This window comes from Rattus rattus, chromosome 2 (assembly GCF_011064425.1).
Source record: "Rattus rattus isolate New Zealand chromosome 2, Rrattus_CSIRO_v1, whole genome shotgun sequence".
In the NCBI taxonomy this organism is placed as follows: domain Eukaryota; kingdom Metazoa; phylum Chordata; class Mammalia; order Rodentia; family Muridae; genus Rattus; species Rattus rattus.
Window position 1 is genome coordinate 114333006 of NC_046155.1, and position 20669 is coordinate 114353674.

At 35.4% G+C, this 20669-nt stretch overlaps 1 protein-coding gene across 2 annotated transcripts in view; it reads left to right on the plus strand.

Annotated features, from left to right (window-relative positions):
- Positions 1-20669, plus strand: part of Folh1b (folate hydrolase 1B) — a 61046-nt gene that overhangs the window by 33686 nt on the left and 6691 nt on the right. For both annotated transcript variants that reach the window (XM_032893270.1, XM_032893271.1), the window contains 4 exons: positions 6230-6293; positions 12579-12646; positions 14856-14947; positions 18594-18684. In XM_032893270.1, the coding sequence (XP_032749161.1) occupies positions 6230-6293; positions 12579-12646; positions 14856-14947; positions 18594-18684 (315 nt within the window). The remainder of the gene's footprint in view (positions 1-6229; positions 6294-12578; positions 12647-14855; positions 14948-18593; positions 18685-20669) is intronic.

The following is a 20669-nucleotide window of genomic DNA, read 5'->3' on the forward strand; positions in this document are numbered from 1 at the left end:
ACACCCTCGCCAGCATTTGCTGTCACCTGAGTTTGTGATCTTGGTGTGAGGTGAAATCTCAGTGTTGTTTTGATTTGCATTTCCCCTATGACTAAAGGTGTTGAACATTTCTTTAGGTGTGTCTCAGCCATTTGATGTCCTTGTTTTTAATAGCTGAATAGTATAGCATTGTGCAAATGTATCTTATTTTCTTAATCCTTTCTTCAGTAGAAGGACATCTATATTGTTTACAGTTTCTGGATATTACAAATAAATTTGCTATGAACATATTTGAGCAAGGGTCCTTATAGGATGAAGGAACATTTTTGAGTATATGCTCTGGAGTGGTATAACTGGGATTTCAGGTAGAATTATTTTCAATTCTCTGAAACTGAAAATTCATTTGCATAGTGTTTGTATAAGTTTGTAATCCCACCACCAATGGAAGAGTGTTTCCTTGCTCCAGAACCTCACCAGCATGGGCTACCTTTTAAGGTTTTGACTGTAGACATTCTGCTGTTTGTAAGAAATGAAACTCAAGAGTTGTTTTCATTTCATTTTTTGGATGACTAAGTATAATAAACATTATTCTTAAGTACTTCTCAGTCATTCAAGATTCCCATGTTGAGAATTTTCTGATTAGCTCTCAATTCCCTTTTAAAATTTGTCAATTTGGTTTGTTGGTTTCTGACTTCTTGTTTTCTTTACAAATTTTGGATAGTAGCCTTCTATCAGATGTGTGGTTGGCAAAGATGTTTTCCCAGTCTGTAGGCTCCAATTTTTTCCTAATGATAGTATCTTTTGCCTTATTGAAGCTTTTCCATTTCATAATTAATGGTTGATCTTAGTTCCTATGCTGTTGGTGTTCTGTTCAGGAAGTTCTCTCCTGTACCAATGAATTCAAGCCTATTCCCCAGTTTCTGTTCTATTAGATATAGTTTTATGTATCTTATTTTATCTTGAGGTCTTTGATCCATTTGGACTTGAGTTTTGTTCTGGGTGAAAAATATGGATCTATCTGCATTCTTCTAGTTAGACAAGCACCATTTGTTAAACATGTTTTCTTTTTTTCATTGCATGGTTTTGGCTTCTTTGTCAAAAACTAAGTGTCCATTGGTGTATGGGTTTATTTCTGGGTCTTCAATTTGATTCCATTGACCCACCTATCTGTGTCTATACCAATACCATGTGATATTTATTACTATTGCTCTATAGTATAGCTTGAAGTCAGGGACAGTGGTATCTCTTCATGTTCCTTTATTGTTCAGAATTGTTTTAGGTATCCTGGGTGTTTGGCTTTTCCATTTAAAGTTGAAAATTGTTCTTTCTGTAAAGAGTTTTAACAAAATTTTCATCGAGATTCCATTGAATCTGTGGATTGTTTTTAGTAAGATATATGTTTTCACTGTGTTAATCATACCAATCTAGGAGCATGAGAAACCTTTCTCTCTTCTGATATATTCCTCAAATTCTTTGAGGAGTATTGGTATTAGCTCTTCTTCCAAGATCTGATAGAATTCTGTGTTGAAATCATCTGACCAAGGACCTCTTTTTTTTTTCTTTTTCTTGGTTTGGAGATATTTAATGACTGTGCTTATTTCTTTAGGGGTTACAGGATTATTCAGATTGTTTACATAATCTAGATTTATCTTTGGTAAATGGTATCTGTACAGAAAATCATCCATTTCACTTAGATTTTTAATTTTGTGAAGTAAAGATTTTTGAGCTAAGACCTCTTCATGTTTTGAATTTCCTCAGCGTCCATGCTTGTGTATCCCTCTTCATTTTTGATTCTTATTTTTAATTTGTATACTATTTCTTTTCCCTTAAATTAGTTTGGTTAAGGGATTGTCTATCTTGTTGATTTTTCCCAAAGAACCAGCCCTTGGTCTTATTGATTCTTTGTATTGTTCTCCTTGTTTCTAATTGATTTTTTATTTTTTTTAATCTCTGAGTTTGATTATTACATGACATCTTCTCCTCTTAAGTGTGTTTGCTTCTTTTTTCCCTAGAGCTTTCAGGTATACTTTTAATTAGCTAGTATAGAATGTTATAATTTCTTTATGAAAACATTTAGGGCTATGAACTTTCCTCTTATCACTGGTATCATAGTGTCCCATGAGTTTGGAAATGCTGTGCCTTCATTTTTACTGAATTCTAGAAAGTCTTGAGTTTATTTTTTTCCTGATTCAGTGATTATGGAGGAGTTTCCATGAGTATGTGGGCCTTATGTTGTTCCTTGTAGCAGTAAATTGCTAATTCTAGACACACACACAAACACACACACACACACACACACACACACGTCAGCTTAATTTTTAATATGCCTAACTAGCTTAATATCTTGTTACTTCTAAACCTCCCCATGTCTAGCACACACTCCCCTTCAGTATTCCTAGGTTAATATTTTCTAAATATTTTTTTTAATCTTTGTTTCCTGAGACCAAGCAGGGAAGTAGTCCCAGAAATGCTTTCCAAGATGCTTACATGTCAGTGGGTCTTTAACTTTAACCTCACTTCTCCACCATCATGGTCATTCTATCTCTTCCTCTTCCCCCTCAGTCCATTGCTCATATAATCTAAAGTCCCACTTCCATCTCCCTGCCCATCCCTTTTTAGTAAGGCAGTTCTTTATTTCCAATCAAACCAGCTGGGCGCAGGAGCCGTCAGCATCTGGAAGTGCAGCTTTTGGGAGTCAAATAAAGACAAAGCATTAGAAAGATTCCTCAACAGTTTTTGTTGTTGAACCAAACTTTAATCCCTGGTGATATGACAAGATGCAAAGGATTATTTCAATTTTCTTTTATCTGTTGAAGCTTGTTTTGTGACAAATTATATGGTCAATTTTGGAGAAGTTTTCATTAGGTGCTAAGAAGGAGGTCTATTCTTTTGTGTTTGGGCTAATTGTTCTATAAATATCTGTTAAGTGTATTTGAATCATAATCTCTGTTAGTTTCATTACTTCTCGGTTTAGTTTCTGCCTCCAGGACCTGTCAACTGGTGAAAATGGGGTATTAAAATCTCTAACAACTAATATGTGGGATTCAATGAGTGATTTAAGCTTTAGTAATGTTTCTTTTATGAATGTGGTTGCCCTTTCATTTGTGGCACAGATGTTAAGAACTGAGATGTCCTCTTGGTAGATTTTTCCTTTAATGTGTGTTAATTGTCCTTTTCTATGTCTTTTGGTTATTTTTGGCTGAAAATATCTTTTATAAGATATTAAAATGGCTACTAAAGGTTGCTTTTTGTGTCCCTTTGCCTGGAAAACTCTTTCTATCCATTTCCTATGAGGTAGTACTTATCTTAGTTGCTGAGGTGTGTTTCTTGTATATACATAATGATGGATTTTCTTTACAAGTGCATTCTTTTAACTTGTGTGTTTTTACTAGGGAAGTGAGTCCATCAGTGTTAGAGATATTAATGACCAATGGTTGTTACTTCCTGTTATTTTTATGTTGGTGGTGGTAGTGTACAGATGTGTGTGTGTGTGTGTGTATGTATGTGTGTGTCTCTGTGTTTTATTTTTATTTGTATTAATGGTGGACAATTATTTATTTCCTGTGTTTTCTTGATTGTAGTAAGCCTCTTTTGGTTGGGGTTTTCTTCCTGCTATCTTCTATAGTGCTGTGCTTTTAAAAGGTATTGTTTATATTTGGTTCTGTCATAGAATATCTTGGATTCCCCGTATATGGTTATTGGTGTTTCACTGTGTATAGTAGTCTGGGTTGACATCTGTGGACTTCTTTGGTCTATAGAACATCTGTCCAGACCCTTCTAGCTTTCAGAATCTGTATCAATACTTCTAGTGTAATTCTTATAGGACTGCCTTTATGTATTACTTGGCTTTTTTTTTCCTTATACCTTTTAATATTCTTCCTTTTCTCTGTACATGTAATGCTTTGGTTATTATGTGGCAGTAAGATTTTCTTTTCTTATCTAATCTCTTTGCTGTTCTGTAAGCTTCTTGTACATTTATAGGCATGTTTTACTTTCCATTAAGGAAATTTTCTTCTATGATTTTATTGAAGATATTTTCTGAGTTTTTGAGCTGGAATCTTCTCCTTCTTATACTCCTATTGTTGTTAGGTTTGGCATTGTCATGGTATCCCAAATTTCTCATTATTTTGTGTCATGAACTTTTTAGACCTTGCATTTTCTTTTATTAATGTATGTATTTCTTCTATCATATCTATGCCCTAGATTCTTTCTTCCATATTTAATATTGTGTTGGTGTCTGTAATTTCTGTTCTTTTCCCTAGATTTTTCATGTCTTGGATTTCCTCAGTTTGTGTTTTCTTAATTGCTTATACTTTCCTTTTCATGTCTTTTATAGTTTTATTCATATCCTTCACCTATTTGATTCTATTTTTTCAGTATTTCATTATATTTATTTGCTTCCTCCTTTAATACATCTACTTGTTTGAATATATTTTCCTGTATCTCTTCATAAGATATATTCATTTCCTCTTTAAAGGTATCCATCATCTTTATAAGATTTGATTTAAGATCATTTTCTTGTGTTTTATTTTCCTTAGGATATCCAAAGTTTGTTGTAGTAGGATAGTTGATGCCATGTTGCCCTGAGTCTTGACTGGGTTTTTACATTGTCCTTTAGGCATCTGATTTTCCCTGATGATGGATGCATGACACTGATGGCACAGAGGAGCCCCAGGCAGCAAAGGTCAGGTACCTGACCAGGCTGCTGTGCTTCAGGTGGACCCCTCTGTCAAGGGAATGGTGAAGCAGTGTTCCAAGCTGGTAGTTCTTGAGGACACTCCACAGGATACCATAGTGAAGCAGGATCCTCTTGGGTTCTCCCAGGGCTCCTCAGGACTGAAGGTTGATTCCAGAAGTAGACAACTGAAGTCAGGGAACCATGAACAACTTGGCTCTGTAGGTTGGGCCCCTGGCAGACACTACTAGGAAAGGATTGGTGGGACCTGGTTTTAAGGTGATTATTCCTGGGGCCCTCTCTCTTCAACAGAAAAGCAGAATACAATTGGAGTTCCAGAAGTGTCCTTAAGACTGAAGGACAAGCCCAGATCTATACAGTGGAGGTCAGAGGACCACACAACTTAAACCATGACAATTTTTAGTATGATTCTTACATACCTACTCAATCAACTCCAAGAACCAGTCACATTGAGACCTCAGATTCCACAGTAAGACCTGGTTTGTACTTATTTTCTTACCTCAGTGGTCTCATCACTATTGTACACACACAAAAAAAAATGATGTAGAAGGAATATTTACCTGGTAACACGAATAGTAAATCTATTCAAATGTGTGTCAGCTTAGTGTGACAGAGAAATAAACATATGGAGTTTTGATATTTGTTTCACTAGCTTACTACAATGCTGTTAAGGCTCATGCAATTCCTATTAAACATAGATATTACAGGTTTTTCCAAATAGTTGCTATATTACTGTCGATCAAGATTAAGTTTTTTATCCACAGAAAAGTCTCATGCTACTATCAGAAAAAATCCATGAATATTTCAGAATGCAGTTTTCTCTATAGAATTATTATTAATAATATTATTTGATGTCATTATTATCATTATTTTCAGATGGTCTCTTTATTTAGCTCAAACTGCCCTGAAACTTTCACAATAATGCTACATTGGCCCCTTGAGCCACTATACAGTGATCAATATTTTTTTAACATTCAGAATTACACATACATTCCTGATTTTTTTCTGACAATCAAACTTTTTAGAAAATTCAATATTTTGGAGACCAAAAGTCTCTATGGACTCCTGCTACACTTCTTAGTTCTAAAAATGTGCAATCAGTCATAATAACCCAAAGGTGGTATTATCCTAGAATAGAAATTGCCCCCATGGTCAAGTTTTCTATGTAAATTTCCTGACCAGTAAATTGCTCATTTCCTGTTAATCAAGGAAATCATTTCTGCTTACATTATGACTAGATGTATAAAAGTTTATTTTTACTGAAAAGTCTCATAAACAGATGTTCACTAAAAATTAGTGACTGATGCTTGTACATGTTTAAATTCCTAATTTTCTTTCATCTACTGTATTTGAACTATTCACCCTGTCAAATGTACTTTAGAAGAATTTGCTATGGTTTCTCATTGCCAAGCACATATTTTAGACTTTATATGTAAAACCTGTGGGAATCATGATGTAATTTTATTCAACTGTTTACGTTAAAGAATGGCATATGTGCCTTGGGTAGGAGGGAATTAAATTTATGCTTATAGTTTGTTAAATTTCTTATTGTAGGAACATTCAAGACTCTTACAAGAACGTGGTGTGGCTTATATCAACGCTGATTCTTCCATAGAAGGTGAGTATTGTTGTCTTCATAAAATAACATATGATTTTTCTTGAAGTAACAATTTAGATAAAGAATTTCATTCTAGCACAGAATGAAGTCTACTAAAATGAAGTTAGGATAACTGTGGCTGGTTTCACATATTTTCCTTCAACCTAAGGCTGATTTCAGTAGTAATTAAGAGGCATCAAAACAATCATCCACCATGATCAAGTAGACTTCATCCCAGGCATGCAGGGATGGTTTAATATACGGAAAACCATTAGCGTAATCCACTATATAAACAAACTGAAAGGATAAAACCACATGATCATTTCATTAGATGCTGAGAAAGCATTTGACAAAATTCAACACCATTTCATGATTAAAGCCCTGGAAAGAATAACAATTCAAGGCCCATACCTAAACATAATAAAATCCATATACAGCAAACCAGTAGCTAACATTAAACTAAATGGAGAGAAACTTGAAGCAATCCCTCTAAAATCAGGGACTAGACAAGCCTACCCACTCTCTCCCTACTTATTCAATATAGTTCTTGAAGTTCTAGCCAGAGCAATCAAAAAACAAAGGGAGATCAAAGGGATACAGATTGGAAAAGAAGACGTCAAAATATCACTATTTGCAGACGATATGATAGTATATTTAAGTGACGCCAAAAGTTCCACCAGAGAACTACTAAAGCTGATAAACAACTTCAGCAAAGTGGCTGGGTATAAAATTAACTCAAATAAATCAGTAACCTTCCTCTACACAAAAGAGAAACAACTGAGAAAGAAATTAGGGAAACGACACCCTTAATAATAGTCCCAAATAATATAAAATACCTCGGTGTGACTTTAGCCAAGCAAGAAAAAGATCTGTGTGATAAGAAGTTCAAGCCTCTGAAGAAAGAAATTGAAGAAGACCTCAGAAGATGGAAAGTTCTCCCATGCTCATGGATTGGCAGGATGAATATAGTAAAAATGGCCATTTTACCAAAAGCGATTTACAGATTCAATGCAATCCCCATCAAAATACCAATGCAGTTCTTCAGAGAGATAGACAGACAATTTGCAAATTCATCTGTAATAACAAAACACCCAGGATAGCTAAAACTATCCTCAACAATAAAAGGACTTCAGGGGGAATCACTATCCCTGAACTCAAGCAATACAGAGCAATAGTGATAAAAACTGCATGGTATTGGTACAGAGACAGACAGAAAAAGCAGTGGAATAGAATTGAAGACCCAGAAATGAACCCACACACCTATGGTCACTTGATTTTTGACAAAGGAGCCAAAACCATCTAATGGAAAAAAGAGCATTTTCAGCAAAAGGTGCTGGTTCAACTGGAGGTCAGCATGTAGAAGAATGCAGATCGATCCATGCTTATCACCCTGTACAAAGCTTAAGTCCAAGTGGATCAAGGACCTCCACATCAAAACAGATACACTCAAGCTAATAGAAGAAAATGTGGGGAACCATCTCGAACACATGGGAACTGGAGAAAATTTCCTGAACAAAACACCAATGGCTTATGCTCTAAGATCAAGAATCAACAAATGGGATCTCATAAAACTGCAAAGCTTCTGTAAGGCAAAGGACACTGTGGTTAGGACAATAAGGGCAACCAACAGATTGGGAAAAGATCTTTACCAATCCTCCAACTGATAGAGGGCTTATATCCAAAATATACAAAGAACTTAAGAAGTTAGACCACCGGGAGACAAAATAACCCTATTAAAAACTGGGGTTCAGAGCTAAAGACAGAATTCACAACTGAGGAATGCTGAATGGCTGAGAAACACCCAAAGAAATGTTCAACATCTTTAGGCATAAGGGAAATGCAAATCAAAACAACCCTGAGATTTCACCTCGTACAAGTCAGAATGGCTAAGATCAAAAACTCAGGTGACAGCAAATGCTGGCCAGGATGGGGAGAAAGAGAACACTCCTCCATTGTTGGTGGGATTGCAGACTGGTACAACTATTCTGGAAATCAGTCTGGAGGTTCCTGAGAACTGGACATTGAATTACCTGTGGACCCAGCTATACCTCTCTTGGGCATGTACACAAAACATGCCCCAACATATAACAAAGACACATACTCCACTATGTTCATAGCAGCCTTATTTATAATAGCCAGAATCTGGAAAGAACCCAGATGCCCTTCAACAGAGGAATGGATACAGAAAATGTGGTACATCTAAACAATGGAATATTATTCAGCTATCAAAAACAATGACTTTATGAAATTCATAGGCAAATTGATGGAACTGGAAAGTATCATCCTGAGTGAGGTAACCCAATCACAGAAAAACACACACGGTATGCACTCATTGATAAGTGGATATTAGCCCAAATGCATGAATAACCCTAGATGCACAGAACACATGAAACTCAAGAAGGATGACCAAAATGCAAATGATTCACTCCTTCTTTAAAAGGGGAACAAGAATACCCTTGGGAGGGAATAGGGAGGCAAAGTTTAGAACAGAGACTGAAGGATCACCCATGCAGATCCTGCCCCACATGTGGCCCATACATATACAGCCACCCAATTAGACAAGATGGATGAAGCAAAGGCGTGCAGGCCAAGAGGAACCGGGTTTAGATCTCTCCTGAGAGACACAGCCAGAATACAGCAAATACATAGGCGAATTCCAGCAGCAAACCACTGCACTGAGAACGGGACCCCCGATGAAGGAATTAGAGAAAGGACTGGAAAAGCTTGAAGGGGCTTGAGATCCCTTATGAACAACAATGCCATCCATCCAGAGCTTCCAAGGACTAAGCCACTACCCAAAGAGTATAATTGGACTGACCCTGGGCTCCAACCTCATAGGTAGTAATGAATAGCCTAGTAAGAACACCAGAGGAAGGGAAAACCCTTGGTTATGCCAAGGCCGGATTCCCAGTGATCGTGATTGTTGGGGGGAGGGCGGTAATGGGGGGAGGATGGGAAGGTGAACACCCATAGAGAAAGGGAGAGGGAGGGGTTAGGGGGATGTTGGCCAGGAAACCAGGAAGGGCAATAACAATAGAAGTGTGAATAAGAAATTCAAATTAATGAAGATGAAAAGAAAAGAAGAGAGAGAGAGAGAGAGAGAGAGAGAGAGAGAGAGAGAGAGAGAGAGAGAGAGAGAGAGAGAGAGAGAGACATTTCCCCCTCTGTGTATCAGGGCTGATTCAGGAAGAGTGCATTCCTTAACATGCCTGCCTCTTCTACCAGATTCTCTTAAATATGGTTATACTTACCCTTTGAATGCCTATGTCACAAACCTTAAGATTCTTTTGTCTTTGAATACATATATGACATTTATCTATAGGGACTGGTGAAAATCATAAACCATCAAAGCACTATGAGGGAATCCTGACAAACTGAGGTGTATCCTAGGAACCCATTTAAAGATGGCCTGTGAGAGCTGACTCCAAAATTTGTATTTTGACTTCTACTTGTATGCCATGAAACACACGCACACACACGCACACACACACACACACACACACACACACACACACACGCACACTTTGTGCATGATAAATAGTCACCATTCTTTACTTACATAAATCGTATAATTTGGAAGCTAGATGTATAGCTAAATGTTGTTGTTATTATTATTAATAGTTTTGAACATTTGATTTCTCCAGTATTTTATCACATCACTGGGCTTGGATAGTTATGTCAAATCTGGGACTGGTACATAATGTTTAGGATTAACAACAAGTACGTATAGGTTTAGTGTGATTGCGATATACAACCCTCAATTTATTTTCCATTCTTTGGTTAAATGTTCATTTCTCAAGGAATATAATACAACACATATTAGTGAATTTATGTTAAAATATAAGCATATAAAAAAACCGAAATATTTTTATTTATTTGCAAGTTTTTGTAAATAATTAAGTTTGTAAACTTATAAAAGATTAAAGGCTTTACCCAAATCACTCTTAATTTCTTCTTTCTTAATTTTGTTTTCATTGAATTATAGTGTCTCTGTTCTGTGAACCCGCATACTATTTATCTGCTACATTTAACAGAAATGGTTTTGATGCTCTCTTAATTGTTGCCTATCAGATCTTTATGTGGTGCAGCTATCATGTCATGTGAGTACTTATTTACCATAATGTATAGAAGAGGAAGCTGTGACTCAGAGAAATCAAAAAACTTTTCAAAGGTTGCCTGCTAGGCGAGGGTTGAGTTCAATGTCATTCCTGTCTATTATGCTATCTTACCTCCTCTTAAATCCTACAAGATTTGGATTGTACTACAAATAATGGTTGTAAATCCACATTTTCACACAGAAAACATAAAATGTTTCATTTAGTGATACACATTGACTTATTATACACACACACACACACACACACACACACACACACACACACACACACACACACATAACAACCATAACAAATCCCCAAACAAAACAAACCGAAATAAATACAGTCAAACAGTAGAACTTCTGTAGCACATTTAATGGTGCAATTGCATTTCAGTTCTGTTGCTACTATTATAGAGATTGTCCATTTATGCATACGTACTTTTCTACATGAAATTTGTACTGAATAAAGAGTCATATATGTAATTCTTTGGACCCATGTTATGTGTATCTATATTGGAATAAATGCTTTGATACCATCTCCCTGTAAGTCACTCAAATAAAAGCACTTGTGTATCAAAATATAATATATATATATATATATATATATATATATAATATCTTTATGGCTAGTTGAAAATAATCAGTGGTTTATGAAAGTAAAATGGCAGAGTAGGCATTAGACTGTTAATCTAAACACAAGGGTTGAGTCCCTTTTTTCCAAGCCTTAAGGTGATAATCTTGTCCAATACAAATTCAAAGGTGTAGATATATTTCTCTACTAAGGCTTCTCTTATCCCCTTTCTGATAGGCAGAAGAAGTAGATTGAAGCCAGATGTAGGGTATTTAGCTGTTAACTAAATTTTCGTAGGTTTAAATCCTTCCAATCTAGTTAAGGTCTTAGCTTAATTAAAGCAGTTGATTCACCTTTGATAGAGGTAGGTTATAGTTTTACAGTCCTCATCCAAAGTCATTATGCTTCAGCCTCCTGAATGCTTGGATTAAAAGCCCACACCACTCAGCCTTTAGTGACATGGATCTTACTTTGGGAATAAAAGATATATAACAATCCTGGAAGTAACTTTAGGTTGTGGACAAATGTAATGGCTATTTCCTGGTTATCAACCTGACTATATCTGGAATGAACTACAATGCAGAATTGGAGGGTTCACTATGATCCAGCTCTTGAGTGATGTGGAAAACAGATCAAGGACAAGAAAAGAGAATAGATTCTATGGAGTGGAAGCCATTTGTAGTGTTCCATCCAGGAGTCAATGAGATCCCTCTGAAAATTTAACTTGAGCCCAAAGGGTGAAGAAGTCATGCATATATTATGTGGAACACTGACTCAAGCTGAAGCAACAGTATTATAAGGGAGCTTAAGAAAAAGTTCTTAGGTAGAATGGGAAGTAAAGATTTGGAGATGTGGCTTGATGAGCTCTCTCCCTAATCCTCAGGGCAAGATTCAGCAGTCAATGTCATAAACATTTGTTTTTTTTTTTAGCTTAAGATTGAAAATATTAGAGGCATTTTATTAAATATATCTTATTTTACTTTTTTATTGGATTTTTGTTTAAATTTACATTTCAAATGTTATCCCCTTTTCTGGTTTCCCATCTATAATCCCTCTATCCTATCCCCCACCTGCTTCTTCTGTGAGGGTATTCCCCCTCCCCAACCACCCACCCCTTCCTGCCTCCCTGCTCTGACATTCCCTTACACTGGGGGTTCCAGCCTTGGCAGGACCCATCGGTGCCCAACAAGGCCATGCTCTGCTATATATATGCAGCTGGAGCCATGTGTCTGTCCATGTGTTCTACTTGGGTAGTGGTTTAGTTCCTGGGAGCTCTGGTTGCTTGTGGTTCTTATGGGGTTGCAAGCTCCTTCAGCTCCACCAGTCCTTTCTCCAATGCCTCTAATGGGGACCCTGTTCTCATTTCAATGGTTTGCTGCTAGCATTTGCCTCTTTACTCATCATGCTCTGGCAGAACCTCTCAATAGACAGATATATCAGGCTTTCTCCCTAATCTTTAGGACAAGATTCAACAGTCAGTGTCATAAAAGTTTGTTTTTATAGTTTAAGATTGAGAACATTAAAGATATTTATTAAGTGCATTTTTAAAGGAATAATTCTATGTGGAATTTAGCAATGGCCTTTGAATAAATTAATAACACATATAAGACAAATCAGCCAGTTCCTTTTGTTTCAGGAAACTACACTCTCAGAGTTGATTGTACACCACTGATGCACAGCTTAGTATACAACCTAACAAAAGAGGTAAAGTGATGGAAAAAGCTTTGCAGAAACTCTGTAAATGATATTTTGGATGCAATTATTATTTTAAATATTTATATTGTTTACAGCTCACTTTCTTTTCTCATGATAAATATTCTTTCCTGAACTTCCACAGCTAACCTATTTCTCCATATAGTATATGATGCCATCTCTCCCAACTCTGTGAGTCAGCCTATAGGCTGCATTCTTTCTACCATGAGTACTTTGAAAATTAGGAAACAGACCTTAGAAAGCAGCCACTGGAGTAACATAGTAGCTGGAACTACTGCTTTATTCCTTTACTCTATAACTACTTTATTACCACTTATATGGAAAATTAGGTAACTCACAATGTAAGAATGACTGAATGAATTCAATTATTACCTAGGTAATTCCTTCTAATTTTTCGCCTACTACTCCAATCTTTGGCTCTATCACAAGAGCCTGGCCTTACTTCTAGGTCTCTTAGCTATGAAAGATACTGAAGCTGGTTGGAGGCACCACATATACTTCTATGTGAAAGGTTCTTTAAGAGAGGGTTTTGATAGGTTGTCCAGATAGATCTGGATGTGAGATCCAGATCTTCCTGTGTCAGCCTCCAGATTACCAGAGTTGCAGGAGTATACTATCATTCTAGCTGCATGACAAACTTTTGAGACTGACCTAAAAATTACTACAAAATTCAAACAAGCCACAAAACCTGATTATTGGACATTATTAAGCATTTCAAATGCATTTCTAAGAAAATCACAACTACTTCACATAGGAATTATAAATAAATCTTTGTATTACAAGCATATAATTAAATCAAGAAATATGATTCCTTCTACAAGTATAAGAAATATATTAATTAGAATCAGCATCTAGTTATATAAGATCTAAACCATTTAAATGCAGTTTTATCAGTTACTAGATAGCATGTAAAACTTACATGACTCAAACCTAGTGTTTCAGGGAAATCTCACTGATCAATAATTTCAGGCAAATTATGAGGAAGTGTGACTGTTTTGTTTATCTCCTGAGTTAGTGACCTTTTGACATAGTTGTAAAAATACTGCTGGGTCAGGCTTAAAATATGTAATTCATAGAAATTTTCTTTGTTTCATTCCTTTGTTTCTTTGTTTTCTTTCATTTCTTGTTACTTTATTTTCTTTGTTTGGAGAGAGTTTTGCAATTATTTAAATATGCTTATTTGATAAACTGATAATTTTAATAATATAATATTTTACTTTTCAATTTGTGTTTCTTAAGAAAATGGAAAGTGAGTTTACAAATGTGAGTAGAATAATTTTGTTACTTTATTCATATTTTACAGGTTAAGATAGAGATATATCTTCTAATTTTCTACTAATGTGAGATAAGTCTAACTTTTATGCATATAATTATTAATGGATAAGTTTATTATAGTATACACTACATGGACATCTACATTTTTGTATACAAACTATTAAATATTATGTCAGTAAATTTTTTAATTAAGTTTGTTAAGAACTGTTACACTTGATAGTTATTACGTATAAAACATTCAAAAGACTCTTCCACTGAACCTATATAACTATGGAAACTTAGTGGTGCTCAACTTCATATCTTCTAATTCTAAAATTGAATAATATTGGTTTTGTTTTACTTCATTTTGTTTTCACCCATAAACCAGAAAATGATTTTAAACCCTGGTGTTTAGCACAATTACAAAAAGCAATGAATTAAAAAAAAACAATCATTGCCTTCTCTAATTTATAATATATAATGACTTCATTATGTATCATGTAAAACTTCTGCAGTCCTACAGATAAAAGGCAATAGTAAAGTAATATTTTCTTTAGTAGGAGAAGAATATGGTTTTGAGAATAGTTTTCTTTGATCCAGGAAAATTGGCCTATGATTGTTTCTCCACAGACAATGATTTGCTAATATGTTGAAGTATTTTCTTTATATGCCACATCTTCACACTTGAAAATGCACATATACAAATATTTACTTTTCAGAACTTTTTATTGTAACTCTTTAATCCCTATGCTTCACACTGATCCCAAAGCCAAGAATATATCAAGAAAGAACCACAGAGCAGTCATATAATTTGCATCAACTTCTAATATACAGATCTCTTTTCTTATTTTGTTGAAATGTAGTTTAAATTGTCGATTTCTTATTAATGGACATTTAGGTTTATGCATTGGATTTGTGAGTATTCTCTTGTTTATAATTTGTATAGCTGCCAAGCCCGGATGAAGGCTTTGAAGGCAAATCTCTTTTTGACAGCTGGAAAGAAAAAAGTCCTTCAACTGAGTTCATTGGAATGCCAAGGTACAGCAACTACCCAGCCATTCTACCAAGTTTGGTTACTGGGTGAATGTTTTAGGTGTAAATGGGTATATTTCCTAAAATGTATTGTTAGAAATAATTTCAAAACACTCTCACATCTGACAAAGATGTATTTGTATTTAAAATAAAGTACTATGTTTAAAGTAAGATATTACCCTGTGTTTTGAAATTATATCTGAGGATTTTTTCATTGGATATTTTACTTTATTTACATTTTAACTATTATATCCTTTCCCGGTTTCCTGTCCATAAGACCCCTATCCCCTTCCCCTTACTCATAAGGGTATTCCCTCAACCATCACCCCTTACTACCCCTTCGACATTCCACTGCCATGGAGGTCTGACTTTGGCAGGACCAAGGGCTTCCCCTTCCACTGGTATATCAACAAGGATATTCTCTGCTACATATGCAGTTAGAGCCCTGGGTCAGTCCATGTATAGTCTTTTAATAGTGGTTTAGTTCCTGGAAGTTCTGGTTGGTTGGCATTGTTGTTCTTATGAGGTTGCAAGCCCTTTCACATCTTTCAATGCTTCCTCTAATTCCCCCAAAGGGGGTCCTGTTCTCAGTTCAGTGGTTTGCTGGTAGCATTCGCCTCTGTATTTGACAAGCTCTGGTTGTGTCTCTCAGGAGAGATTTATATCCGGTCCTTTTCAGCATGTACTTTTTAGCTTCATCAATCTTATCTAGTTTTGGTGGCTGTATATATATTATATGGGCCACATGTGGGGCAGGTTCTGAATGGCCGTTCCTTCAGTCTCTGCTCTAAACTTTGCCTCCATATCCCCTCCTATAGATATTTTTCTTCCCTCTTTCAAGAAGGAGTAAAAGCATCTGCATTTTCGTCATCCTTCTTCTTGAGTTTCCTGTGGTCTGTGGATTGCATTTTGGGTAATTCGAGCTTTTGGGCTAATATCCAATTATAATGAGTGCACACTATGTGTGTTTTTCTATTATTGGATTACCTCACTCAGGATGATATTTTCTAGTTCATTCTATCTGTCTATGAATATAATGAAATCATTGTTTTTGATAGCTGAATATTACTCCATTGTGTAGATGTACCACAGTTTTTTAATCCATTCTTCTGTTTAAGGGCATCTGGGTTCTTTCCAGCTTCTGCTATCAAAAATAAGGCTGCTATGAACATACTGGAACATGTGTCTTTGTTGCATGTTGGAGCGTCTTTTGGGTATATGCCCAGGAGAAGTATAGCTGGGTCCTCAGGTAGTAAAATGTCCAATTTTATGAGGAGCCTCCAGACTGACTTCCAGAGTGGTTGTTCCAGTTTGCAGTCCCACCAACAATGGAGGAGTGTTCCTCTTTCTGCACATCCTTGCCAACATCAGCTGTCACCTGAATTTTTTTATCTTAATTGTTCTGACCTGTGAGAGGTGGAATCTCAGGGATGTTTTGATTTGCGTTTCCCTGATGACTAAAGATGTTGAATATTTCTTTAGACGTTTCTCGGCCATTCCATAATCTTCACCTGAGAATGTTTTGTTTAGCTCTGTACCCCATTCTTTAATATGGTTATTTGGCACTCTGGAGTCTAACTTCTTGAGTTCTTTGTATATTTTGGATATTAGCCCTCTATCAGATGTAGGATTGGTAAAGATTTATTTTTGATCTAGCTATATGCAAGAGGCAGCATTGCAGCATCAAAGAACAAATTTCACACTTAATGTAACCTGAGGTGAAATGCAGAGTGAGCAATTGATTGAAGCCCGCAAAATTAACTCCTTGGCTGCTAGCTAAAGACCAGAATAAAAATTGCTTCAGAGGAGGCAAGAAAATGCTTTGTAGTCCAATGAAAAAAGAAATAAAAAGATAGTATCACACACACACTCACACACACACATACACACACACACACACACAGTCACTCAGTGGATAAAGGAAGCTTCAACAAGCTCTAAGAACTTTTTTTTCTGCTATAAGTTATATATCCCAGCTAAATCTTTCAAGAAGCATAAAAATTATAATGCAGCTGCATTCTGTTTTTCTTTTACTTAATGATTATCATTAAAACATGTGTTCCTCAATAAATATCTACATAAAACCAAACATTTTATGTATTACAGACGAAGAAACAGCAAACCATTCCCAAGAACCTACACACATTTATAACTAAGCAACTCGTTATAAATTAACAAAAGTTTGAGCAAGCCAGGCAATTTTTGCAGTAGGTTGTCTTCTCTGACTTGTGGTTACAAAGAAAGAATCAGTTATCTTAGTGATTATATTAAAAGTTAATCATATAGAAAATTTAAAAGTAGCAAATGTAATCTTTTATTTAAAAAACAGTCATTCCTATATTTAATCTTCAGGGTGCATAAGGACTCCTTAGCAGTTTTTATTAACTCTCATCAGAAAGCTGAGGACAGAAATAGAAATAAAAAATTAATTATCTCCTTGATCAGTAGCCTAGTTTTAGCAAAAGTCATGTAACCCAGTGCTATTAGAGTTGCCATTGTTCTTCTTCCCTGAGCTTAAAAAATTCCTAGCTCAGCTCTTAGGACTGTGCCTTTCTGGACTTCAGTTTAATTTGTAAGATTTTCTATATCAGAGCCATTGACAAAAACATCTGAACAACCTTCTCGAAATTCTTTCTAAGGGTTGTGGTCAATGCTAACAATCTAGTTTTTTAAGTTCTTTCTAAGGGTGGTGACTCAATCATTAATGTGTTCCAGAAGCAATGCTTCAAAAACCATCAAGCACTATTATTTTGATTGTTAATGATATGGCCTAGTGGACAGCTAAAGTCCCCTTAGAATCTTCACCCAACACAGATTACGAAGGACATGAGGACCACAAGAACAACAAGCAGGGAGATGCTCCAAAACAGCATCAAATTAGCAGAACACTCAGTATTTGGTTCTCTTCCTTTCTGAAGAGCACCCATCGATTTAGTACTGACTTGGGGCCTGCATTCTATGAGTTGTTAAGCTGTTCGTTGTTCCTCTTTCAGGGACCTTGACAGCCAAGCTTCTAATGTCAAGGGCATTCAAATTAGACTGTGAAAAATAACTAATATTTTATAAAGTAAAGTGAGAATTATGATGTATATTAGGATACCTTATATTTGTACATGGTGCATGTAAATGGTCACAATGAAGAAAATGGAACACAATTTCTGTCAAACATTTATCACATGTCAGTCTATTGCTATTCTTTTTCCTGGATGAGTGCATTAGTTTGTCTACTCTGATAACATATAACTATGATTAGTGGCTGTATCTTTACATGCAAGAGAAGGGAAATAAATATCTCATTATTTTGTAGAGGTAGAATTCTACAGTATGTATATATTATAATGATCTGACAAGATTTTTGTCCTAATCTATAAATGGCTGTATCTATTCAGTAGTTTCTACAACAGAGATGAAGCAAATATTTTGAGCAAAAGCATTAAAAATGTTTTCCAACCTCTGAAATCTTTAAATAGATTGTGATTTATGAAAGAGCCCCTCCATAGCATAGCACATTTTTCAGTACCAGAGCAAATTTCAACTGTACGTCTAATGCTCTCATATTTGAAATAATATAACTAGGATTTAGTAATTAACCTTTGCTCTTTATAGAATGAACAGAGTACTCTGAACTAATTACATTAACTTTGTCTTTTAGGATTAGCAAGCTGGGGTCTGGCAATGATTTTGAAGTGTTTTTCCAAAGACTTGGAATTGCTTCAGGCAGAGCCCGGTATACTAAAAATTGGGTAAGTTTAAATTAGAGAATCCTTACAAATTAAATGTGGGTTTCTTTTAACCAAATTAATTAGTTTTACTTCAAGAAATATCTTGGAGTTAGAGGAAGTGGTGGACTGGAAACATATAGAGATGTCTTACTGGTTGGTTGTCCTGACTTTGTTAACCTGAGACTATTCACATTCCAGTTGCACTCAGACTGCTTTCAGTAGACCCGTTTACAATGTTTTTTTCTTAAATCACCAGTTCTCAAGCTGTGTTTCCTGATCCCTTGCAGGTCAAATGACTCTTTCACAGGGGTCACCTATCAGATTCTTCTTATGATCCATAACATTATGATCCATAAAATAACAAAGTTAAAGTTATAAAGTAGCAACAAAAATAGTTTTATGATTTGGTGTCCCCACAACATAAGGGACTGTATTTAAGGGTTGAAGCATTAGAAAGGTTGAGAAACTGCCTTAAATGCATTCTGTTTTATTCATTTGGTTCCTCAGTATTTATTTCATTGTTTAAATTCCTGAAAATTATGTTGGCCTCATCTTTCCTCTCTTGTACTCCAAATTCATCAAAACCAACCAGACATGACAATATTTGGAGTTTTGTCTGTTATTGTAGCTCAGATTGTCAAATAAATAAAAATTCACTGAATAAAAATTGATATAATACAAAAAAAACCTAAATCATCTTCAATTTCTTTCATTTTGTGATTGATAAATCTTTAGTAAATTTTAAAAATGTGTTCTTTTTAAAATCAGAATTAATTCTGTTAAAGTTTCTTCCTAGCAATTTATGAATCTTATGTTGAAAGCACCCATGTTTTGTTTTAAGTGAGTTTTTTTCTCTTTAATTTTTTTTTCTAATTTCAATCAAGATTTAGTTTCTAATTTATAAGTGATATCTTAAACATGTACTTTTACTTTTCAGATATATGTTATTAAGAAAAAAGCAACAGTTATTGTCTTACTTATGTTTATCAATGCTGCGATAAAACATTATGACCAAGGCAGATTGGGAAGGAAAGTTTTATTAGGCTCATACTGGTCACTTTCACAAGTCACTGGTCACTTTCACAAGTCACTGGTCACTTTCACAGGGACTCAGGGAATAAACCTATAGACACGGAGTTGATGAAGAATCTATGGGGGAGTGCTGCTTAATGGCTTGCTTTTTCTGCCTTGCTTAGACTGCTTTATTATAGAACATAGGATTACCAGCCAAAAATAACACCACACATAGTAATTTCAGTACTTCCTCTATCAATCAATAGTTAATAAAAGGCTCTAAAGGCTTGTTTACATACTGATATTATGGAGGTATTATCTCAATTGACGTTCCCTCCTCTCAGATAATTTCAGTTTGTGTCAATTGACATAAACTAAGCCAGCACAATTATTAAATTGATTATCCAATTTATTCAAAATGATTTAATGGAAGAATATAGTCTATGGAAAAAGATTGGACCCAATTATACATTTCCATTGTGCTTAAATCCTAAAGTCAGATGGGAATATTCGGACAGCAGTGAATCTTTGGATGTGTTTTCTCTAGATCAAATTACTTGCCCCCAGCCAGGGATCTTTGGGGGATAAAATGTTGTGTGGGGTTTTATGAGAAGGGGGTTGATGAGAATATATACATTTGACGTAGATGAAACTAAACCAACCAAAAATCTATGGGGTTGCTAAATGTCCTTGGCAACCAGTTTTGAATTCCTGAATTAAGCTCATCTATCATTAATAATATCCAAGTCTCTGTCTCTTCAAAATTATACTAAATAAAGTGTTATTTGTATCAGTAATGAAAGAACATAATGAGAAAAAAATGAAGACACAATGTCAGCAGTTCACTGTGAGAAAAGTTCTTTATTTCCCCATGTGCAGTTCCCTTGTTCCTGTTTGAGCATCACTTCTCTCTCCTTAGAAAGATCCCAGGTTCACTACCCGGGTCCTCCCTGCTTGTTTCTCCACTGTTCATCATGCTGCCCCTCTGAGTT